This window comes from Cottoperca gobio, chromosome 19 (assembly GCF_900634415.1).
Source record: "Cottoperca gobio chromosome 19, fCotGob3.1, whole genome shotgun sequence".
NCBI classification, from domain to species: Eukaryota; Metazoa; Chordata; class Actinopteri; order Perciformes; family Bovichtidae; genus Cottoperca; species Cottoperca gobio.
Window position 1 is genome coordinate 5,116,533 of NC_041373.1, and position 26,506 is coordinate 5,143,038.

The 26,506-nt window shown below is 37.3% G+C and overlaps 2 protein-coding genes across 3 annotated transcripts in view; one reads left to right on the forward strand and one right to left on the reverse strand.

The window, feature by feature from the left end:
- LOC115024641 (receptor activity-modifying protein 3) lies at positions 1-17,152 on the reverse strand. 2 transcript variants are annotated; one of them, XM_029456405.1, is made up of 7 exons: positions 17,088-17,152; positions 8,434-8,666; positions 7,647-7,874; positions 7,286-7,378; positions 6,594-6,704; positions 5,310-5,460; positions 1-1,241 (listed from the first exon to the last, which is right to left on the reverse strand). In XM_029456405.1, the coding sequence occupies exons 3-7, from the start codon at positions 7,681-7,683 to the stop codon at positions 989-991; spliced, it is 645 nt and encodes a 214-aa protein (XP_029312265.1). In that variant the 5' UTR covers positions 7,684-7,874; positions 8,434-8,666; positions 17,088-17,152; the 3' UTR covers positions 1-988. The 2 variants fall into 2 exon arrangements, with proteins under 2 accessions (XP_029312265.1, XP_029312264.1); XM_029456404.1 differs by lacking the exon at positions 17,088-17,152 and adding an exon at positions 9,554-9,670.
- The window catches only part of ccr10 (chemokine (C-C motif) receptor 10), a 25,562-nt gene continuing 2,463 nt past the window's right edge, over positions 3,408-26,506 (forward strand). Inside the window, exons 1-2 of the mRNA XM_029456687.1 lie at positions 3,408-3,427; positions 3,664-3,694. The gene's annotated coding sequence lies outside the window, so the exon portion shown is untranslated. The remainder of the gene's footprint in view (positions 3,428-3,663; positions 3,695-26,506) is intronic.

A 26,506-nucleotide genomic window follows, 5' to 3' on the forward strand; every position in this document is an offset into this window, starting at 1 on the left:
TTTTTATTTGTGCATGCACTTGTCACCCACCATGAGTTCAGCTCCTTGCAGGTTTGCATGCACCTGGGTTTAGGTTTAGTTTATTTATTTGCACAAAGAAAAGAAAAAAATCCATAATGCATTATAGGAATAGAGTATTGTGTTCATAGGGATCTCACCAAGAAATGGGTGAAAAAATAACATTTCAAATCTAAATGTATTAGAGGAAAACATGTCAATTGCTGAAAACAACTACAACTACTAGAAAATACACCAGGAAAAAGAAGTCAAGTAGTTAAAACATGTCAAGTAGTTTAAAAAAGCTCTAAGCCTGAATTTATAGTTTGGAGGAGTAGTAGAGGAGAATTGTGTTGCAATACGATGATATTTATTCTACAACTGAGCTCCCATTTATCTGATACGTTTTTTTTTGTATCTTGGAAGACGCAAATGATGTACAAGTCTGGTGTCATGTGTGGATTACTCTTTTTTTCCATTCTTTTTACCATTTTTTAAATAGTAGTTAGGCCAAATCAGGCTGACACGTTTCTTGAAATGTACATCGATCATCACTGATTTTTGAGACAAAATATATCTTACACAGAAAAGTCTTATTTATGATAAAAAATTATAATAATATAAGTATGTAAAAAGTTACATGTAAAGAAATTGTGTATACGCACGACACTCGATATTTTAAAAACAATTCAGCAGAATGTGTTAAAATGCAGCCTCTGTACACAGAAAATATATGTATTTAGCCCGTCCTCAGGAAGCGGTCACAATGTCAAACTGCCAAACTGCCAAAAAAAAGGTGTTTAAAACGACTATGAATGCACATATCAAATGAAAGGAAAGCACCAATAAGTATACAATAATAATAATATAATAATAATAATAATAATAATAATAATAATAATAATAATAATAATAATAATAATAATAATAAATACATATTCTCACAACATGTACTGTGACTTGAGGCTTATGGTAGCACGATGGTCTAACATTACTCACTCACTCTCACTTTACTTTTCCAAACCACCAGATAAACCAGTACGGGGATGAGGCTCACAGGGATGAGAGTGAGAGTGATCACCAGCCCGTGAGGAGCGTCCACAAGAGAAAGCTCCTCCATGGAGCAGTTGTGGAAGTAGTAAGAGTGGATGTGGTGGAAGAACTCCTGGATGTTGGAGTTTGGGTAATAACAGCCGACCAAAGGAGAAATATGCTCCAAGCATACTATCATGTTGTTGTATGGTCTGGAATAGATAGAGAAACCAATGTATTAATGATGAACACACTGTGCTTAAACGATTGATGCGTTAGTCTACTATTTTGATAATGAATTCATTGATTAATTCATTTATCAAACACAACTGGTCAAACGTTATCTGGTTCCAATGTTAGAATGTGTCATTTGTCTCTGTTTTATGATTGTACATTTAATATCTTTGGGTTTTAAACAGTTGGTCAGACAGTCAATTGAAGATATCACTTTGAGCTCTGGGATATTGTGGCTGGCATTCATTGTTTTCTAATGTTTTACAGAATTGATTAATTGAGAAAGTAAATGTCAGATGATTAAATTATGAAAACAATCATTAGTTTTTTTATGTGGTATAGAAATTAAAATGCACAGTATTTTGGGTTTGGTCTGATATATTAGACACAGTTAAATTTTATATATAAAGGGTTAAAAAACGGGAAAGCACACACAAATATGTTATCCTATTTCATAACAGTGTCTAATTTTACTGGAAGTGAAACTACATACATCACTCTTGAAATGTAACTCTTCAGTTGGACCATGAAGCACTCAAAAAGTGTTGCACATCTATCCGTGACTGAAACCTAAACTGTCTCTAAACCATTTCCTGGTTGAACATGAGCAGAGCATAACTGCGGCGGTGGAAGGGTGGGCCAAAGAAAGAGACCATCGGTCATTTATACTGAATTGACTCTGCAGGGAAAAGCACTAACTCAGACTGCAGCCGTCTACAGGGCCCAGTCCTGATGATGGATATTTCCCAGTGCCACATTACTATTCACAGTGTACTGTTGCTTAAAGAATAAAGCTGGTGTTATTCCCCCCCTCCCCTGAGGAAAAAAGGAAAGGAAATCCTTAAAAAGAGGACACAAATATCTTGTACCTGTATCTTTTTTTAAAGGCTCAGTAATTTCCAAAATTAGGTGGGGACTTTGTATTTATTTCTGTACTTGTTATGCATATGTAGCTAAACTTATTTTCTTTAGTATGTGTTTTCTTCTTTTATTACTGTGAATAAAAAATATTCTCATTATTATTATTATTATTATTATTATAGGCTACTATTTAATATGTATATTTAATATGTATTATTTTTTGTATGTCCTTATTGTAATGCATATGTAGCCACACTTTCTTTTTGTTGCATTATTGTATTATTGTGGTCTCTTATTTTATTCCTGTAAATGTCTTGCTAAGTTACAAATAAAAATATAATAATAATAATAATAATAATATCATTATTATTATTATTATTATTATTATTATTATTATTATTATTATTATTATGTCGTTCAAATCAAATCAAATCAAATCAAATGTATTTGTATAGCCCAATATCACAAATTATACATTTGTCTCAGTGTGCTTTACAGACTGTACAGGTTACGACATCCTCTGTCCTTAGACCCTCACATCGCACAAGGAAAAACTTCCTAAAAGAAACCCCAAAATTAAAGGGGAAAAAATGGAAGAAACCTCAGGGAGAGCAACTGAGGAGGGATCCCTCTCCCAGGACATTTGACAGAAATTATGTTGTGTTGGAAAAAAAAGAAATAGAAAGTTTGGATGAATCCAGGAAAATGTCAATAAGGCTTCCCGGTGTCCAGCAGGACCAGGTCAGCAGGCGCTGTCACGATTCATGATCCTGACGTAAACTTTATCAGTGGCAACCTGCCACATGAGAGACAGACACTCTGGGGATGATACCCCGGATGGTGAGTTAGTAACATACATTTACATAAATGCATACAGATAGAGAGGGAGAAGAAGAGAGAGGGAGAGAAGGAAGAGAGCAGGGAGGTGTCCCCCGGCAGTCTAAGCCTATAGCAGCATAACTAGGGGCTGATCCAGGGCAAACCTGAGCCAGCCCTAACTATAAGCTTTATCAAAAAGGAAAGTCTTTAGCCTACTCTTAAATGTGGAGAGTGTTGTTCGTTGTTCCAGCCATCTCTTAACCTCTTAAACACTTCAAATGACATTTCTGCAAGTTAGTGAAACAGCGCCCCCCTGTGTTGTAGCGTCTGGTAAACATCAGTGTGTGTGGTCAGAAAGGGTATTGCAGACTTCAAGTCGAGGCAATCATGTCAGTCAACTGAAGTTAATTGAAACACTTTAACAGTTAGAAGCTTTCACTGCGAAACTGTGAACGGACAGACCTCTGGAAGAAGACACTCTGAAGTGAATTGTGAAGTAAACCACTCTTGCATTAGCTTCACAGTAAAGATGTGAAAGTTAGCAGCATAAAGTCTTTTTTTAAATAACTGGAGAGTTAGTTAGCTAGTTTCACAGTGTTGCTAATGATAGCTAACGTTAGCTAGCGAAGTAAGATGGAGGGAAAAGAGGATGATTTATGTCAACAAACAAACATCATTAAGTACGTAACGTGTATAATAACCACTTCGTCTTCATGACAGAAAAGAAAGACGGCCAACGGCGTCAGATAACGTGAGTAAAATACTAACTTTGCCTGTTTGCTGGCTGGTTTCTGTCTTGATAACGTTAGTTAAATGTCCCGCCGTGGCTGTCTGTGTGTAACTTCTTTAACTCCTTTCTGTGTTCTTGAGGTTGAGGTTATGGAGGTTGCATTATTATCTGTTTCTTGTTTGCTTGGACACTGTTGTGTTTCTGCTGCTGTTTGTAGGAAAGAGCTGACATTTGAAAAAAGTCTCCAATTTTGCGTTTATTAATGAGGCTCCCCTGTTGATGTGCTAACGTAACACTCTTGAATAACAACTAACCACTAAAAGACTGTAGGCACAATATAAGTACATTTACTAAAGTCACTTTACTGTGCTTAAGTACTGTGCTGAAGTTCTTTACTTGAATATTTCCATTTTATGCTACTTTATACTTTTACTACATTTTGGAAACATTGTACTTTTTACTCCACTACATATATTTACTTTAGGTACTTTCCAGATTCCAGATTCCCAATGTTAACCTATTACCTAGTTTCTGGTAACATTTGAACATTCACTAGCTATTTGCCCGGTAGACAACCCACTTGATGTATACATTAACACATTACAGTCCAATAATATTATATACAATATTTGGAAAAGGGCTATTTTTCTAAATGAGTTCTTTTAATTTGGTGCTTTAAGTATATTTTGATACTTATGGGCTACTTTTGTACTTTTATTAAAAGTCTAAATGCATGACTTTTACTTGACTCTCTTTTTTTGAATGCCACTCATTTAATGATACTCTATAAATCATGTATTTGATACATACTTTGATGCGTTTTTGATCAACATTCAAATCTGTGACTGTTTTTAGTGTTCAGTGTTTATAGTATTCAGTGCTGATCTGTACCTGCATCTAAGCTTTATAGTACTGTGCGTATTCTTGTATGCTCAGAAAATAAAAGAAGCTTTTGTAAAAGTCATGTAGCCATGATATTTGACATTAGTTATTCAAGATGTGAACATAAAATAGCTGCAACAAACAATTATTTACATTATCGAGTAGTCTATATATTATTTTCTTGATTAATTGACTTGATTATTTTGTCTATAAAAGGTCAGACAATTGTCCAAAATACCTGTTGTAATTCCCCACATTGTTTTCCTACATTCACACATGACAAAGAAAAGCAGAAAATCCTCACAATGGCTAAAATGATTATTGATCATTAAAATAGTTTTAAATTTAAATGGAGCCAAGATGTCACCAAGTTTACTAACTGGATGTTATGTGTTTTGTTGGCTTCCACCACAATGGTAAATGTACATATTTCTCTACTTTAAACTGTATTTCTCGATTGCCTGAACCACTCCAGAGAAACCAACACATGTATTTATAATAATGAGGCCACCCCACCCTGCAGTGCACTTTGAATTGTGAGACTTTGAGAAGATCTTTTTTGTGATTTTTTTGTTTTTGTTTTGGGCTTGGCTACAGAAATAAAATTGACCTACTGTAGCTGCCTTTAGCTGTTTTTAGTAATGACGCATATTAAGGTAAAGAAACCCAGAAAGAGGTTAATCAAAAGTAGAGAAATAGAAAACAATAGTATAAAAAGTAATTATAAAACTTAACCCTGTATGCTCAGTGTTACCTGATGATATTTTCCAGCACACACCAGTCTTCTGTGTTGAGTGACATCATTTCTTTGTGAAAAACTGCACCACACATGTGAATGTACCCTTCCAGCAAGTCCTCGAAGCAATGTCTGCCTGGAAACTCATTTTCCTGGTCCTGAAAATTCTCTGCAAAGTAATGTAAAATAGTTATTCAGACATAAATGAACTAACAGAGATGGACAGCACCCAAGGGTATAGTATTCAGAGTGTTCTGCTGTGTAAAATGGATGAAATATGATTTCCTGTGATTTGGGTTGTTTGAATCTACTCATTTGATTTCATAAAGTTATGAGCTCATTCAGTAGCCCAGCAGTGCATGTTTCTTTATGGCTTTTTTCCCCTAAAAGGCAAACTACATTCTTGAACACGTAGTTTACAACTACGTGTTCAAGAATGTAGTTGTGAGTTACGTAGTTCACACCAGCCTTGTTTAGTCTGGTTGAAGCAAACCCTTTACCCCTTGGGGCGGTTTGTTTGGTGGTCGAATGCATGGTCTAGGACCGCTGTCATGTGTACTCTGGAGCCGTTCTGTGGTGAACACCATTTGAACCAATCACACGAAGCGCACCATTTATGTGTAATTTCATTGGTTAAAAAACTTATTTTTCCCTGTTTTGGTGACTGGTGAATTAATAGCCCATTTGTGTGTTTGCTACTGATGAATTTACTGTTCATCAGACAACTAATGATACAATAATTAGCTAGTGCACCCCGTGGTCCCTCCTCCTCCCCGCTGCTAGGAGACTAGTTTGCCGGTAGGAGAGCGGTCGCCAGCTTTGTAGTCTCCTAGAAGCAGGAAGGTGGAGGGGTCGCGGTTTAGACCCAGCGCTGCGGCTGGCCACCAGCCCGCTGTTCGGCCTATTTTCTGAAACCAGTGTAGCATGAAAGCACGGTGGAATTAGCAAGCTAGCTAACTAACTAGCCAGCTGCTAAATGTTTTGAGTTGAACAACTTTGCTTCATCCACACACGTTTGTTGGAAAGCACATCACAGGCTGCAAGGAGACAACTGTGTGACCAATAATGCAAGAACATTTCCACCACAAGACTTTGTTTACAATCTCTGGACCAATTGTGTTTTGCCTTTCTGAACGCAAACCGGACCAGTTGGAACATTAAAACAATGTATCATCCTCGCGTTGGTTTGTTTCAGGAACCGCACCTTTTATTTGTTAACCCGCCCTTACAGTGAGTAGCATAAAGGAAATATAAAGGACAGGGGGTTTACTTTCCTCATGCAGAATAAGTAGAAAAACTCACCATCATCCTCTGTGATAAAAGCAGATGTTTGGTTGTTTTCCAGTTCATCCTCAATTAGAGTCTTCTCATCTTTGCTCAAAATGGATGTCACATGGCCTGGTTTCATTGTACCTGCAGGCAAAAACATTTACATTTAATTTGAGCAATATTCTCCATATTTGGTGAAATGTCAAATCCACACGATGACTGCATCCTCTTGTTAACACTGCTGCCATGCCAAAATCACATATGTAGAGCTAAAATGATTAGACAGAAAAGTAATCAATCAATTAATTATTTTTCAAGCTACAAATATCAGGATTTCCTGCTTTTATTTGTCATATATGATGAAGTAAACTAACAGTGTAATGGTTCGACTAAACAATTAGTAGATTGATTGATTGCCAGACAAGTAACTTGCAATTTTAGTAACTGATGAATCGTTAATGTAATTTTTTACACATAAAACCGTAAATATCATTGGATCCAGCTTCTGTTGTGGTTTCAAATGTGAAGGTTTTCTGGTTTTCTTAGTCTTCAATGATGATAGATTGAATATTTTGGATTGTTGCTCTAACATAAAAAGCAATTTGATGTCACTGTGGGCTCAGGGAAACTGTAGTGGACATATTAAACTGTCTGAGATCTCACATATCAAATGCCGTGCAGTTCTACTCGTGCACAAGAAATGAAAAACAAAAGCTCCGTCTTACTGTTGTTATTGCTGAACTCTCTGAGTGTTTGGTTCCCATCAACTTTGCTCATCTTCTCCACTGTCATGTTGGCTGTTTGTGATTCCACATTACCTGTGGGCACAGAAATTAAGCTCTTTAACATTACACAAACAATTCCAGTCCATTTAAAAAGACACACGCACCAGCCTTTTCTTTGCTGCTACCAAGACTAAAAAGCCCCCAACCTTTTTCCTTTATCCATCCCACACACGAGGAAGACAATGGGCACTCATTGAAACATGCAGCAAACCCAAAAAACAAACAGGAAATACTAAGAAAGTAAAACATCATCAAACTAAATCTGGTGAGTAAAATAAAATGTGTGAAGTCAGATACATACTGAGGATAAGAACGGAGAAGAGCAGGTATAGGATCATGGTGAGAACGCTGAGGGGATCAGCAGTGACTTCGAGGTCAGTCGGTGACCTGAGCTGTCATTAATGAAGCGCACGGTCTGAGAGCTGAGTAGGTTAAGGAACAAGCCCATCCCTCTTTATCTTAGCACTGCTGGCTGTGTATGTTGTGCATATATATATGCATGGGTGGGAGTATTTATGTTCCAGTGATGCTGAAATATGAATGAACAGACTGAATGATAGGCGAAGAAGGAGAGCAGATGAAAGGGAGATAACAATATAATCATGATTAACCAAAAATGAATTAATCCTATTAACAAGTTTTATCTGTGTAAACCTAATATGTCTTATTCCTCTGTGCCATAGAGCTCCATTGATGTCCAAAAACTATTAAAAACACATTAGAATCACTAGAACACCAAATGTGTCTTAACCAGCTGCAGAGAATAATCCCACAAACTGCAGTGACCGGCTGTTTTTAGAAATAAACTGAGCCTTTTAAAGAACATTAAACTGAACCAATGGTTTTGGGCTGAGAAGTCAAAGGCTAATTGATCGTAAGTCTGTGCTTTGTTGACTTTAAGAACAATCTAGAATAAAACCAGCCTTATCCTTTGGTTCCTTTGTTCATCACACAGATAGTTGTATAAGCTTTAGTAGACCAGTCTCATACACATTACAGGAGACAAACTACAAGTCCATGTTTATTAGTTACAGATGATTCCATCTGTAAGTAGTATTTAAGGGAAGTGCTGGTATGTACTCACTTACCGCTGTGGTTCTACTGCCATAAACACATGATAACAGAACAGTGATATATCTCGTAATTGGTATGGAACTGTCTGTCCTGAAGTTGGTGGTAATGTGGCTAAAGGAAGCATGGCCCAGTTAGTTAGTGAAAACACTCTTAAGGGATTTCCTCCTTCATTTAGCAGCAGGGAAGGTGGCTGCCCGGACAGAGACAGGGCTGGAATCAGGAAGCTGGTCCAGCATGAAGAAACCTCCTAAAACACATTAACAATGTCTCAGTTGGCTCATAGAATGCTCTCACATGTTTCCAAAAGCACGTATGGCAGCAATAATGATACAGACACAAAATACCAGCAATCTTTCTTTATTTTGTGCAAAAACCCATGTCGATTTCTTATTTATTTTGGAGAAAATGTGATATAATATAAGTTTAAATACAGGCATTTGACAGACCAACTACTAAGTATAAAAAACTAAAACTTCCTGTGCTTTGTGCAGGATGTCAGCTTTTTTTGTAATGGCTTCTGTCTACACATCAGCTCGCAGAGACAGGAAACAGTTCTGGCATTTAGGGTTTGTTTGCATGTTGAAAGACATTTTTGGAATTTAGAAAAGCAAGCATGTGTAGCAACACAATAATATTATCATGACTGTGATGCTGTCTGCTAGATGGACTGCTGTTTTTGTATGGAGGAGATATAGTAGATTGTAGCACAATATCTGGTGTTGCATATTTTTTAAACACACTAAAATAGTGACTTGAGTTCTTCCAGTAACTTGCTTTTATCAGTTTTGCATTTCTATATAAGTATGTGTGTAATTATATGACGGTACACAACATAACTTAATAATCAGGACAGACTCAGTTCTTTATATGAAAGTTCCCTTTATTATAGTCTGTACAGGGTTCAACATTAATGTTTGCCCGAAGTAAATTTGAACTTGCCCGTGTACAAATAGTATTATTTATTAGCGTTTATCAGCAACTCTCAAAAGAGATGAGAAGGAAGCGGGATGGCTCACTCCTTAGACACTGTACATCTGCTTGTCATCAGCTCTGAAAAAAACAACTATGTGTCTAATGCCCCGATCACGTTTTTTTCCCCCAGATTGCAGATCGTTTTAATCGTTTATAATTTACCTCCGTTATTTAGCCAAGCGGGAATGTGATGCCAGACGGCTGCTTGCTGTCCACCTGCCGATTTTAAACAAATATTTGTTGTTCACAAATGGCGCGTGCGCGGGTGGTGCGGTTTCTATTTAGTTCTCCCCTCTCTTTTCTTCCGCTCTGTAAGTGTGTGTGCGCGCGTGTGTGTGTCAGCTGCGAAGCCCCGCCCTTCGCAAAACGGAGAGAACGTGAATGCGCAAAGTAGACAGTACAAACTGAAATGTGCACATAAATTAGTAAATTAGTGTCAGGTAAATTAATCCTGATCTTCATTAATCCACACTGGAAAGACTATCACATGTATTTGTCCTACCTCAATCAATATGTATTACGACACTACGAATATGTTTCTGCACTATTATGTATTTTCTGCACAATTATGTATTTTCTGCACAACTATGTATTACAAACATAATAGGGGCACTTCCCCTTTAAGAGTAACAGGTCAACAAACCATCACTTCCGGACTGCTGACGGAGGAGCGTGTAGGCGCCAAACTGGGACCAATGAGGAGAAGGTCAACGCCTACTCCATGTATTAGATGCGAATTTTCAAATGTTTGGGCACACCTGGAGCGGAGCCGTGAGACCGTAACGATGGGGCTTTTTGAGCCATGCGGTCTATGGAAACGGCGACGCGAAATGTGTCCTCAGCTGAGAATATTTTCTTTGTTTGACTTATTGCGTTAAATAAATATATAGATTACATCAGGAGATTGCTGTTTTGATTCGACATTTAAGCTCCGAGTTCTTCAGCTTTTTCCTACCCTTTAATTGGCGTCCCTGGGTGGGCATCCCGAAAGGAGAAGTGAAGAACGATCGCCGAGTATCGTTGACTGGTATTCATTGCACGTGCAAAAGATCAGGTGAGGGTGAACACCGGTTAAAAACAAATATTCACTGCAGGTAGACTAGGAAAACTTATTAATGAATGCCAGCAACAATGTTCGACGGTCATAGCTAATACAACTGCTGTTAAACGATAAAAAGCAATCCTGAATGTTGAAATACAAGTGATAAGAGCAAGCATCGAAGATATTAATGATGTTAACGATATGTATGAAAAGCTTTTGGAGAGCTCCAGCATTGTCTGGTTAGAGTTCTAGGAGAACTTATATTTATTCAACCAAATCCCTGGGGGTGTCCGGGCTGGTACCGGATAAAGCTTATGGTAAGCTTGCATTGAATGTAGTTTAATACGAAAACACCTTTGGAAGGTAGCTAAGAAAGCTTAGTTAGTTTAATGTTAAAAAAGTCCTTTGGAAGGCAGATAGGTATAGTTTAATTGAAAGACTTCTGGGAAGCCTAGCATTAGAGGCTAGTGTTGTTTACCAAAGGAGGATAGTGATTATAATCCTGAATTACGTGAGAACCGATGACGATCGCCTCATAGTCTCAGATGTTGTATATCATCTTCTTTGCGGCAAGCATAGTGTAAAACATGTAAAGATTTGTGTATTGTTGTATTGTTGTGAGTAAAGTGTGACTAAAGCAGGCCTAAGGCGAGGCTAAGCTAGCGTTGATATTTAGCTAATGCATTGGAGTTTGTAGAACGGGTGAAAACTGTTCTAACTGACTGGGGGACGGTTGTGAAATCAAACAGAACCGTGGAGTGTATGTGAAGTAGTTTTAAGTTGGAAAACTGTGAAAGAAGGAGACGTTTTTGCGAAAGGCCTCAGAGATTAGGACCAGCTAACGGTGGCCACGTGATGCTGGGTCGCTAATTCCGCCTATGATGTGATGTTACGAGGCATGTGAGAGTAAATTGTGATAAACCAAACCTTGAGTCTTATGCTGGAGCAGTTTTGGGTGGAAATAAAATGCATAAGTGATGTAGTGACCGAGTGATTAAAACCAAAAATGCGAGTTTTCTCCAAACTGGAAGGAGAGAAAATTTAGAACAAAGAAACCTCCATTTTCTCTTCATCCGGTTGATAGCTAAATGCCTCTGGTGGACAAAATTGAGACTACAACTAAAAGTTTATAGAAACTTTACAAAATTTAAACACCTCCACCTATAGGACGGCAATTAAAGCGCACCTAAATTTAAAACCGTGCACCAGCAGACAAATTGGTAAATTACAATTAAAATCCAATTGAATTGAGGAAAGCTAAAGAGAAGAAAAAGGTGAAACCAGAACCCCAGACTGTAGACCGGACGTGAGAAAAAGGACTGACGTGAGAAAAAGGACTGACAAGAGAACATGACTCCCCAGCAACGGGGATCCACACTTCCGGAACCAGGTTGTATATCTGCATTCACACACACTATCATAGTCAATTAAAGGAGGCTGAATTGTAAAGTGTAGAAAACTGTCTCTTATATGTTTTTGAGAAAACATGTTTAATAAGTATGTGGATGACAGATATGTAGACTTTTTGTGTAATTCTGGAGCAGACAGAAATGATTAGAACAGAACAGAGCCGCAAAATACCAGCTAATGATAGATTACGTTCAGAATAATAAATAATAATAAAAGACTTTAGTCAAGAAGTGTCAGCATAACTCATTTAACACACACGGTCACGGCTTCTTTGTATCCCTCTGTAAAAGGCCGGCGTGATTTCCTCTTGGATGGCTGTCCGTTCCCACCTCTCCCAAAAATATTCAAACCTCATGACATTTTGTGAAAGACTATAATCGTCGACAGACGAATAGTAGGGAGATAGAATCTTCTGAGAGTTTAGTCTAAACAGTGTAGGGAGCTAGAAGCTCCTGAGGGTCCGATCGTAAATGTCATGAGGAAGAAATATGGTGAAGAGAGTTTGTAAGATAATAGGGAATGAAACAGCTGACAAATTATTTAAGAAAATAAAGTTTTGGTAAACTCATCTGCTTTAGAAATACTGGACTATAAGAAGCCTTTTATTTAAACAGCAGACTTCATGACATTAGTATTAACACAGAACCATGGAGATAAGAGTAGACCAGTGATTCACTACTCGTCACAACTAGACCCAGTAGATAAGGCGATGCCTGACTGCACATGAGCAGTAACTGCAGCTTCAATGGCAGGTCAGGCCTCTGCATCAAGTGTTATTCAGGCCATTGACTTTAACAGTGACACATGCAGTGTCAGTTTTGTTTTCACAACCGCATCTGACTATAGAATAATGTACAACTTTGATCCATCTACATTATTTCCAACAGCTGAGGACGGAGAATCACATGACTGAACGACAGAGACGGACAAGGAACTTCACCAAGACCAGACTTGACTGACGTTCCCTAAGAGGAACCAGAGATAGAAATGTTTGTTAACGGATCATGTAAAGTAACCTAGAGGATCCGAATGTGACAAGATCTCTGTAGTGACACAGACCGACGTATTAAAAGCAGAAGCTCTACCCAATCATCTGTCAGCAGAGCAGCAGAACTGATAGCATTGACAGAGACATGCAGATAAAAGAAAGACAAAGTTGTAAATATCTACACAGACAGTAACTATGCATGTTCAACATGTGTTTGCTCAACAAGTACAGCATAAAGGTATGGTAACATTGACTAACAAACATATTACTCACTCTAATAGAAGACTTATTGAAGGCAGTACAGCTACCAAAGTATATTGCTTTATATAAAGGCACAACACGTATGATAAGAACTGATCCAGTTTCAGTAGACAACAATATGTAAATGAGAAGACAAACACACCAGAACACAAGACAGATATTGAAAGAGATGCAGAATGCAGCTACAAAGTAAGAACAAGCCGTTTGGACTAAGAATAATTACATACAAGACAGAGACGACTGACGAAAGAACACTTGACCAGAGAAGAACTCAGTACTACCGAGAATGATATAAATGTGTATTGAGACACGGTATTTGACCATGTCTCAAAAGGGGGAGTATTATATTGAGTATTATATTAATAGAGTATATTCATAGCATTTGATTCAAAGGCCGAATGCCGAGAAACGGATATTCTGAACTAAATAAATATGAAGGAAATAAATGTAGTTTAACGATTATAGACGTGTATATAAAATGAGCTGAAGTATTTCCAACACATACAGTAGACGCTATGACAGTAGCTAAAGTGTTTACAGCTAAATGAACTGTAAAATAAGGTAATGTGGGTAAAGGATAATAATAATAATAATAATAATGATGATAATAATAAGCTTTATGTAAGAATTGCAGGTCAAAGTACTTGCACTGCAAAAACATAAAACATTAGACAGAATAAGAACATTTACGGTACAATAATCAGTGTTGATGTAAATAAGTGTGAAAGACTAATGGTATAAAAGAACACTGGAAATCATGCCAAGTTTCCCTATCTGTGCCGGGAAAACTATCAGAGCCATATTTAGAAATATACCACCATTTGGAAAGGAAGAAGAGGGAGAGAAAAATATATCCTGGTGACACATAAATATATCACCACTCCTGTGAGAGACACTGACTCCATAAAGCAGAAACTGGACCTCTTCGTGGTGAAGTCTGACTACACAGGGAGGTGGTACCCATAGGGGCGCTTGTCTCACCATCAGTGAAGATTCAACAACCCGAAGTTTTAGAAGGGGACTGTGACATGGGGGTCAGAGTCATCACAGGAGGGTGAGTATAGCCCTGTACACCTGAGACTGCACAACCACATCAAATTTGATTTCTGTGACGTAATAACCTGTCCCTCTTCCCTAACAATATGCAGAACAGATCAGGTGGGCAGAGGAGCACAGCTGCCACGGAGAGGAGTGACATGTAAGAAAATAAATGATTGTGATCCATTATTCCTCACCATCGTTTCATCGCATCCCAGAGATTAGAGACTGTTTGTTTTAGGCAGCAGAGGTTTTAGGAGCAGGTCCACAAGGACACTTTAGGATAAAGGTAGAAAACAAGAAGACTGCAATCTCCAAGCAGTCAGTAGGAAAGGATATAAAGTTACTACAGTAAGAAATAGAATAGCAGGGAGACAGGATATGTGGAGAAGAATATGTGGCTTGACTGCAAACTGTATACCACTAGCTCAGTAAATATATTGTGTGTGTGTGTGTACCAGTCAGGCCCAGTCCCAGTAATACTCGGACCAATAACAGAGTAAACCTGTCTGTTAACAATGATGCACAGTGTAACAGAACCACTCAGCCCAATTTGCAAAAATCTCATTAAGAGATTTCCAACTCACAGAACCAATAGCACAAGACTGAAATATGTGCATTGATGACACTGGTCGAGTGTTTCTATGTTTGGCCCACAACAGGTCAAACTCTTGTAAGCTTGAACTCGGCTGAAGAGAAACACAGCACCTGGGGAGAGCTTCAGCTCCACAGCATACAAGAGATGCAGTAGGAGTCCCCCGGGGAGTGCCAGAGATCAAATTGGAGCAGGTTTTGACTCATTGTTTTTATGATGGGCAACTACTAATAAGAATGTGGACTAATTACATTCATTGCATCTAACAGAGGTTTATTAATTATTACAAGGGATGCCGTTAAGGGACAAGCTGAACAACAAGCAGCTTCCAGCTTATTGACATGATAGAATGTTTTTAGACATGCTCCGAGCAGAGAAAGGAGGTGTGTGTGTGCCATGTTGGATCATCCTGTTGCACAATTATATCAAATAATACTGTTTCAGAGAGATCAGTTACTAGAGCCTTACAAAGATTGACAACATTATATAAAGAATTAGCAGAGAATTCAGGGGTAGAGAATTAGTCTGGTGATGCTATGGAAAGACGGTCCGGGAGATGGAGAGTTCTCATGTCACTGGTATCTTCAGCATTAATAGCTATATCAATATTAATTTGTACATTATCTCCACCGATTTATATTTTGTAAATATTTATGCATTTTTTATATTCATGTGCCAGCTAACCCAGAGCAAATTCTTTGTAGGTGAAAACCTACATGACAAGAAAGATTATTCTGATTCTAAATACTTACTGTATGTGGATGTTGTTATATACCATAAATTAGAAGCCGCATGACGAGATTGATTGATTCCACAATAACAAAACAAATGTACACGAGTATCAGCCCCTCTCCATAGATTTATGCAATTTGATAGAACTAGCCTGATTACAGAACGGAATTGCATTAGACATGGTGCTAGCTGAAAAAGGGGGTGTCTGCAAATTGTTTGGCTCTGTGTTGTACTTTCATCCCAAATAACACAGCCCCTGATGGATCCTTTACCAGAGCTTTGAAAGGACTTGACCGACTCAGCAAAGAGCCAGCATCAAACAGTGGGGTACTCATAGACTATGATATAGAGCAGGAACACGACAGCCAGGAAGATGATTTCGTGTGAATAACTCTACAAAGTGTTCTTTGCTGCCATACCGAAGCCACTGACTTTATTGTAGTTACAGTCTCTCAGTCGTATACAGATATTACAATCTTATACAGACATTAAAAGTTTACTAATATTTACTGTCTTTTACTGGAAGTGTTTTTTATTATACTGAAGCTAATTGTCTTTATGCTGGAATAACAAATGAAGTTCTTTGGTTTTATACAGAAGGTATTTTTATGACTGGAATAAAAACAAGTGCACTATGAATGTATTCTTGTATACCATATGATGAATTTGTACACCACTCGGTGCCTTATATTTACTGGAGATTATACACACCATAAATGGTGTGTAAAGGGGGAATTGTCAGGTAAATTAATCCTGATCTTCATTAATCCACACTGGAAAGACTATCACATGTATTTGTCCTACCTCAATCAATATGTATTACGACACTACGAATATGTTTCTGCACTATTATGTATTTTCTGCACAATTATGTATTTTCTGCACAACTATGTATTACAAACATAATAGGGGCACTTCCCCTTTAAGAGTAACAGGTCAACAAACCATCACTTCCGGACTGCTGACGGAGGAGCGTGTAGGCGCCAAACTGGGACCAATGAGGAGAAGGTCAACGCCTACTCCATGTATTAGATGCGAATTTTCAAATGTTTGGGCACACCTGGAGCGGAGCCGTGAGACCGCAACGATGGGGCTTTTTGAGCCATGCGGTCTATGGAAACGGCGACGCGAAATGTGTCCTCAGCTGAGAATATTTTCTTTGTTTGACTTATTGCGTTAAATAAATATATAGATTACATCAGGAGATTGCTGTTTTGATTCGACATTTAAGCTCCGAGTTCTTCAGCTTTTTCCTACCCTTTATTAGTAATTATTAGTAATAAGCGTTTAGTTTATTTAATAAAAGAGCACCTGTCAATGTGAAAAGTGAGTTGTGAATAAAGATTTTAATTTCTTTATTCGAAAAAACTAACAAACAAACACCTTGAATTTCGCCCCGCCAACGGAGCCCCGCGCTCCTCCAAGACAATGGTAGGGGAAACACTGGTATTCCTTATTGTGGAGCCCTGCTGTATACTGTATATTTATATACTTTTACATGTCTGAATTAATCCAAATCATCACATTTCCTGTTACGATCAAACACAAAAAACAAAAACACATTTCCTCAGGTGGTCCTGTTTAGAGAAAGACTGCAGGAGCAACACACGGGGGAGGGTACAAAAACAACTTAACGGTGGCGGGCCATCCATCCGTTTTCATCCATTTTCAGAGAGGCTGTATCTTGCCCTGTGTTCCCTACAGTCCGCCATGATGGAGTTGTTACGCAATGTCACATGTCGTTCGAAAGCTTTGAGTCGCGTCTACTATTTAGTGGAAAAAACTGTTTTGAGATCAAAATCACAACGGCAAGTACAGTAGGCATCTCTCACACAAGCAAGCACACTCACAATCAAACCCATAACTTTGAGCCCACTCTCCTATGAAGTCTCATCATAATCCTGTAATCAGTAATAATAATTCAAAAAGAAACACTTCCTGTGTCATTGCAGAGGTCCAAACGATCGTTTCCATTAAACATATATCCATCTTGAACATGTCACATTGATAAAAGCCCATGAACAGCTGTTGCAATCTTTGAAATCAGCTGATCGATGTGTTTATTTTCGCAATGATACTCGCAAAAAATGGCATGTAGCAAGCTATTAGCTTTATTTTGATATTTGTTAACGGGATGCCGAACTCATTGAGCCAATCGGAGCTTCCATGCCTAATCAACAACCTTCAATAGCCAATGAGTGTCAACTTGATAAGGAATAGCCAGTCCTCTTATTTTGTTTACAGAGCCAGCAGCATGTATCTACCATGTAGCCAATGAACTGCTGAACATTTAGACATGTGATAACCTTGGTTTTATTTTTACAAATGTTATTATTTTTCCATAATTGTATTTATTAATTACAAAATATAAAAATATTACAATTATTTTTGTTTATACTTCACTTACTTTGTGTCATTACTACTGACAGAGAATATTGGTTATATAATAGTTATTTATAGTAAAGGCCAATAGCTATTTATGGCCTTTTTATCAATAAATATTATAATATCTTCAAATGCATATCTTGTGAACGCTTGGTGTTACTCTTAGAAAAACCTGTGTAATATGTTAAGTTGAACCTGATAACACTTGATGCTATGTTTCTATTGTGTTTTCCAGTCCATACCTACCAGCTATACCCATCTTCAGGCATCTTTTTCAACAACAAACTTCAGGCAGAGTGCATTTTCTTCAAATTCAGTATATTCAGACCACTATTACTTTGGGTATGTCGTTTGTAGGTATTTTCGGGTAAATCCCCCCACCTCTTAAGTTAACACATCATCACACATCAAATAAACCAATTATAGGATACTTTATTTAGCTTAGGTTCTTTTACAGTTACTTATCTTGTTAAATTATCTTGTAGAAAGGGGAATTGCTGCATCAAGACCAAACATAACAATACAACACACATTATATAAGAACATGCAGACATAAGCCTGAGAAAAAAACAACAAGCTAATTAATCACATTCAATTCATCATGTTAAGAGCTACACAAATTCAAGGCATACATCTCAAGAACATACACACTTTAGTACATAAATGAAACGCACCCAATCACGTCTCACTTTACGTGTTTACAAGCCTCCATCAGCTGCTCATTCATCAGTTTAACTGACAGGGCTGTCAGTTAAATTACTCTGAGTAAGTTTGTTATATTACTAACAAACTTACTCAGACTACTTCTCCAAAACAAGATTACTGTGTGTGGCTGCATAGCATATTGCCTAACAGCTCAGGCCCCCTACAGTTTAAATAAAGCCAGCAGCACTTTTTGAGTTTTAAATGAATATTCAGTAATGTGTAGCGATGGCACACAAGGAATACCTGTCAACCCTCACGATTTCCCCGGGATTATCCCGTATTATTCTTTCTATCCCGCTGTCCTCCCGTTTAAATATTTTCCTGTAATCATCCCGTATTTTTAACCTTTAAAAATATATTTAGCTTTTATGGCTCTCCCAGCCAAAAAGGTTCCCGACCCCTGCAGTAGGGGGTCCCTGCACCACGCTACACCAGTTTGGGGGTCCTTGGCCCGAAAAACGTTGAAGACCCCTGGTATAGCTGGTAGTGGTGAGCTGGAAAACACAATAGAAACATAGTTTCAAGTGTTACCAAGTTCAGGTTAAAATCTCAGAACAAACGTACAAAAACATAACTTATTAGACAGGTTTTTAACACCAGGTGTTCACAATCTGTGCATTTGGAGATATTATAATATTTATTAATAAAAAGGCCATAAATAACTATTGTCCTTTACTATAAATAACTATTATATACCCAATATTCCCTGTCAGTAGTAATGACACAAAGTCAATTAAGTATAAACAATTTATTTGTAATATTGTTGTTTATTTTATATTTTGAATATAATAAATACAATTATGAAAAAACCATTAATATTTGTAAAATAAAACCGGTTCAACTGATATCTCTAAATGTTCAACGTTTCATTGGCTACAGCAGGGCCGTTCAACTTCATTAGCAAGAGGGCCGAATAGGAAAGTCACTGGGGGTTTGTCAATGAACCACTACAAATAACTCTTACTTACAGTAGTGTTAATAGTTACTAATACAAGTGCATCCCCTTGTTTCACTTTATTTGTATCACCATAATTCATTACAGAAAGCAACAGTCCATTCAGAACAGTAGGAAAGCTATGGCTACAAAGCTTCACACAAAAGTGCAAAATGTTGCATCTTTAAAACCAAGGAGACGAGAGTTGTTTTCCCAACAGGTTCATGTCCACTCATGTAGAAAGATGAATATAATAAAACAGTATTCATCACTTTACCAGTAAGTAGCCCTGTTTATAATATCCTCAACACTTCCAAACATACATAAGGTGCTTTGAAAACAAGTCCATATCCATAAAATGAAATACTAAATGCAAATAGAAGATAGTAAAACAGTAGCATCAGACTCACAATAACATACATATGTAGGATAAACTTTTACAATGTTACAGTAAGTAGGCTTGTTTGAATCATAAAACAGATCTGTCTTTTGTGAAGTAAATAAACTCCTGATTGTATTGTGTCACATTTAATGATTATCACATGTACTCGTCCACCTCAATCAAAATGTATTATTGCACAACATGTATTTCTGCACAAATGTATAATGAGCACTATATTAGTTATGAATGTGAAGCACTGTAGGTTCTCTTCAAAGAGTTTCAGGTCTACCTCCATCTCGTCACAACAAGACGGCCCACCAAGGGGCATAACCGCGCCAACATGGACCAATGAGGGACGACGACACCCTTCTGTAGAGAATATAGCAAAATGTTTATGATGTTTTTGTACCACTTTCACTTTTACCAACAGACAGCTAACTGGCTCTTTATTGATTCGGACTGTGGACTTGGTGTGTGAAAGTGTCCTCGACTGAGGGTATTTTTTAAATGCTGTCATCATCACTTTAAATAAATAAGTATCTTGATCATCTAGAAGTTTACTGGATTCTTTTGAAAGGCAATCACAGCGCCCTTTGGGCTTTAAAACCCAACACTTTGCATTTACACTAAGAATGCATTACATGCCTGAGTAGTCAGGTGATGTACTCCTATAGAACTACAAACATATCAGACTTCTGTCATGTTGAGCCTGTTTGAGTCAGTGAGAGAAATTACACTTTTTCACATTGAACAAGTGCTCTTTTATTAAATGATATGTATCTTGTTTATGTGCACATTTCCGTGTTTACTGCGTTACTTTGCGCATTCACATTCTCTCCTCTGCTCCGCCCCCGCCCCGACACACACACGTGACACAAGCGCATGGCACACACCTACAGACTCGGCTTTCAGCATTAGCCTCCATGTCTATAGGTAGTGTGCAAACACGTGACAAAACTGTGTGACGTATGCGTGCAACTCCATGTTGGTTGGATAACAAATCAACAATGGCGTCTAAAGCGAACAACAGCAGCAATACAATGCCGACTTCTTCAAAGTATTGTGACTCTCTGGAGTCCTCTGCAAAGGCAAGAATCGGCCGTGACCCGTACACGCTAAAGCCGTCGGATTATATTGAGGATTTAGATTCATTACCGCCGATTGAATATCCGGATATTGTGAACTACCTTGTGCTACAAACGTTGTGGGCAACCAACGCACAAATGAAGGCATACAAGAGCTTAGATGCTTATAATGTCTTTGTTTCTGGCTGGGTTGGTAGTCTTCTTACCAAACCAGTCAAAGATGACACGGTGCTCGTCCATGCCCGTGTAAATCACTCTCAAAGAGCTCGAGATACACCGCTCAAGCCGTGGTTTGTGAGTGAGAAGAGCGGCGATGTTATCATCGCACACTGTGATTGTATGGCTAGATTAAGCGAAGCATGTTCTCACATTGGTGCTTTGCTTTTCGCAAGTGAAGTATTCTCAAGAATAAGCCAAACAAAAACATGCACAGAAGAAAAGAGCAAATGGCTGCCATCACATGTAAAGAAAGTGCCTTATTTACCAGTCAGCGATATGGAGAAGTAAGGTCTTACAGTGTTCGGGTATATCATAAGCACAAATGTTTAACGTAAACATTGAAAACATAGCTTTATAGACTTCTTGAGGAAAGAAAGGAGGATGGATTTTGTGTTCAAATAATCAGTTGTTTTGGTAACAAGCATTTAGTTTTTTGACAAATATATAAAATGTTTGATGCTTCTGCAAGAGATGTAGAGATGTGTGTGGCGCACTGGCTCAGCTGTGCAGTAAAAGTACTCAAGGAGACTTGTTGAATTGTTTTGGTTTAACCTTTATCAAAGTGGACATTCAAGGCTAGGACTACACTTTCACCACTGTCGCAAATATATCCTCATGAACAAATGCAAATTCTTTGTTTGTTTTATTTTCACGGAATAGTTGATGTGTCTTTATTCTTTATCGTCACGTTTCTTAAATGAAACTGCTTTAGGTGCGACAATGTGCTGTTTAGTGAACACACTTGTTAAAGCTCACATACTTTTAGTGGACTTTGTTCTGCCATTACAGCGCGTATCACTATGCGTAGCTAGACAGTTAGCTAACATGCAAACGTCCTCCAATAAAGATGCAAGGATTGCTTTCTTGACTTTACTGTTCTTCTTTTACTTTGTAAAAGTTTAACAATACAGAAATAAAACGCATAAGTATGCAGGCTTTACATAACATATAAGTAGCACCGTACAAACGACACACATACTACTATTAAAATAATTAGCTATCATTCATCCGCTTCGCGTCGGGCCGAACCACGGCCCTTAACTGTGATATAATGACCATATACCACGGCCTGTCGTGAGTTATTGCTTAAATATCTATCTCACCTCAACGCAAAACACGTAGCAGCTCGGAGCTAGCTAGCACCGCCGCTGATGCTAAAGTGAGCGACCCGTCTCTCTCATACATCTCGATCAGGCGTTGAGACGCAGAATGAGAATATTTTGAAATGCTTCTCACAGCAAATATTGATATATGCGATTAATTTAGATTAATTAATCACAAAGCTTGTAATTAATTAGATACATTTTTTGAATTGCTTGACAGCCCTAATTAAAAGACAACATATGAAGAGAAAAACGCAATTTAATAATCGGCGGAATAAAAAAAAAACTCAAACAAGAAAATGTCATTTACATTCTGAAATGAGAAACCAAAGTTTAGTCTGGAGTTTTTGCATTATTTGGATTATAGGCACACTGGCTCATAACACTCTCCAATAACTTTGTTTATTGTTGTAACTAATGACCTTGTTAATGGTTTGTAAACTGTTTTTACAGCTTCATAAAATACTAATGAGCCATTGAACAAGGACAACTTTAGTCTACTTAATAATAAGTTATTGGAGTCACTTAAGACCAAGTTTTTGTATGAAGCTTAAGGGAACACCAAATCAAATCAATCAAATCAAAATCAAATGCATTTGAAATAGGCTAATTGTTTGATTTTGAAAAACAAAATAGTTTGAAGAAATATGAAAAGCTTTATGTAAGCATTTTATAAAAAAGTAGCAATCATGCCAAGGAGCCAATCACTGTTCAACTTGAATGTGTTGTTCGCAGGTTGAATAGTAGGTCACCAGTTTCACATAAATTTACAACAACCACATATACAAACAGGTTGGTGTAGAAATGGCGGATTAACAAAACCACACTGGACAAAGTATTATCAACACCTCAACCCAGCTGTCAACATGCCAAACTGTTCCCATAAGCAGAAATGATTCATATCGATCCTTTGTACATGTTTCTCATGATCTGGTGCCAACGTCTGAGGCAAGCATTGTGGTTTAATGCTCATCGTCTCTGCAGCCATTAGACTTCATGTTTGCAGTGGGGTTAATCAGTCATTTGGGCAAATTCTAACCCACGCTTTCACCACTTTTACATGAGTTTCTGTCGTACAAATAACATCGTGCTGCACTCTTTGCCCTTGAACGTAGAAGGGTGGCATGGTGCACTGCAGTGGTTGGCACTGTTGCCTCACAGCAAGAAGGTTCTGGGTTAGATCTGAAGTTTCCCCTACAGTCCAAAGACATGCAGGTTCGGCTAAAATGGGAGAATTTAAATTGCCTGTAGTTCTCAATGGTTGTGACAAGTTGTGCGTATGTGATTGAGGGTGTCGTATGCTGTACAGTCTGCAAAGCCCACTGAGACAAATGTGTCATTTGTGGTATTGGGATATATAAATACATTTAATTTTATTTAGTTGAGTTCAAAGCGAACAACCATGACACCAAATCACATATTAGGTTAGTTTTGTAACTATTTTAATAATCAATTAATTGTTATTTTACATTTTTATTCCTGCTCTTTCAATGTGATTTATTTTCTTTTTTTTCAGTGTTTGCAAACTATATATCGTTGGGTTTTGTACTGTTGGTCTGACAAACCAAGACATTTCAAGACATTACATTGGAAGCTGTGATCAACATTTTTTATGGCATTTTCTCATTCATTTACAATTTATAAATTAATGAAGAAAATAATCTGCAGATTTATCAATATTGAAAATAATTGTTAGCCTCAGCCTGAGTGCAATTTCTTCTCAGGTCTGTCTTGAAGAGCATATCTTGACCACAAATTAAAAGAAATACCGGCTCAACTAAATGCAAACGATCATATAACCTCAAACGAGGTCATGGTAAAGTTGTGAACTTGCTTCGGTGCCAGTCGGCAGTCACACCCTCATGTTATAGCATGGTGTCCGTCCGTTGAACCTGCAGCTTGATGCTGTGAGCATGTTTTGTGCATTTCACTCAATTGTGTCTCCTCTTATTATTATAATTATTATATTTTTGATTTGTACAGTATATCAAAAATGTAATTGTGGATTTAAAAACTTAATTGTGGTTTTAAAAACCTATGTCCTTAATACAGATTATAACTACAAAAATGTATGTGCGGTTGCAGTTACACATGCGATATGATCAGAGTGATGATAGATAAACATCTGTTGATTCGTACCAACAACACTTCTCAGATAAGGATGCAAATTACGAAATGCATCGCCACATCCGTCAGTGACTTCTGTTGACACAAACAACCAACTCCTGGGGGTATGGCAAGTTCAGCAAAACGTTTCTGGGTGTCTTTAAGAGTGTCAGCTTCTCAAATCTCTGCCTCAGACACAGGAGGAGGGCATGGGACAGCTTAACACCTCAAACAGTGAAGGTAAGGTCACTTAGAAAATATGGGCAGTTTTGAAGTAGAAAGTAATTGATTGAATGATTGGCAGAGTGCAATTGGGTATAGAAATGTTTCAGCAAAATGAATATATACAGGGAACTTAAAAATACAATATATATTATAAATATTTCTATAAATACAAAAAAATAAAAAGCTCAGGTACTTTTAAATAAGTATTTTATATAAATATAATTTAGCTTACATGTAACAATTTCACATTCATATGCATTCAGGTGGATTTTAAAACCTCACTCACTGATCTTGATCATGAAATTAGTTCTTTGTCACTTCAGATCAACCCAAGAAGCCAAACTGTCTTACAGTGTGGTTTTGATTAATCACAAATTAGAGCCCACATATGACTCTCATATTCTGTTGAGTAACAAGGAAAAATAAATAATATTATCATTTAGCCAGCTGCTCCAGTGAAAGAAGAAATGAAAATGACTGTAGGCATGTCAGGGCATGTGACACTGCGGAGCTTAAAGCTGCTCATGGTTTCCCACATGCTAACAGCCTCGCTGACACCATGTGAAAACGGACCTAAATATATATATAACTGCTGCCTACTCAAACTGTACAACCATAGACATGATCTCACTTTCAACCTGATTGCAAAGGAGTTGGTATTTCATGATATTGTCTTAATACAGACACAGTGAGAAAAGTTGCAGGACTGAATATAATATTTACAATAGACCTCATACTGTGACACTGATGACAATGATTTTTAGATGAAGAATTAAAAATTAATTAATTAATTTAAACACAAAGAACATTTAAGAAAATAAAACAAAGTCAGACAACTAATATTGAAATGTCAACAAGAATAAAAACATCAATTCTGAGAACAGACTGTGATCCAAAGGTTAAAGAAATATTTTGGAACTATGAAAGACAAATTGTCACGGGGGTGGTGGGTCTTACATCATAGCACTTTGAGTTTTGTTTAGTCAAATGAAAAGTGTGCCTATAAATACAATTTATTATTATTATTTATTTTATTTTTTCCAAAAACGTTACGCTTTAGCAAATAAAGATTTTTTCAACAGAACAAAACCAGAATAAATAGAAACTATTAGCGTTGTAGACATCTGATAATTAGGCTTAACAAACTTAATTTAATTTAAAAGGTACTTTCACACTCTCCCATCTCCACTCAAGCTGTTAAACAATGTATCCATAGTTAAGTAAATAACAGTAAATAATAGTTTGACACAACTTTCAAAACTATTATTCTATTAGAGTGGATTCAATTCTGAATTTTGAATGACAGTCATGTTATAATGACATGACAGGACTGCTGTAACAGTCCTCTACATTCTTATGTTTTCGTTTTTTAGAAACATATTATTTTATTTTTCTGCAATTAGGACGGACATATGATTTGAGAAGAGACTGATGAGTAGGGGTTGAACTTGCAGAACACAACATATCGTCGACATAATAATGGACACTAAAATATATAGGAGCAATGCGGTTATTTATATGCATTGAAAATAATATTGGACCAAGAATTGACCCGAGTGGCACACCTTTACTGATCATAAGCAGTCTAGATTTACAGTGGAACCATTGTCATCTAATCTTATAGACTGCAGTTGCTGAAGAGGTTTTAGTTTCCTTAATCATTTTTTTTTTTAGGGCGACGGTATCATACAATATATTAACCGCCACCTGAAACAAATAAAGGTCAAGGAATATGCTTATCGTTATATTAGTACTTGAAATTGCACTGTAAAAATATTTCCTGCTTGCAGATGAAGAGGCTTGTCAATATTATAGTTTGTGAATCAGAATTTGAATCAAAACTGTCTGGCAGTTTAGATTACGCTTTATCAGAAAACAACCCTACCATGACTCAAATAAATATGC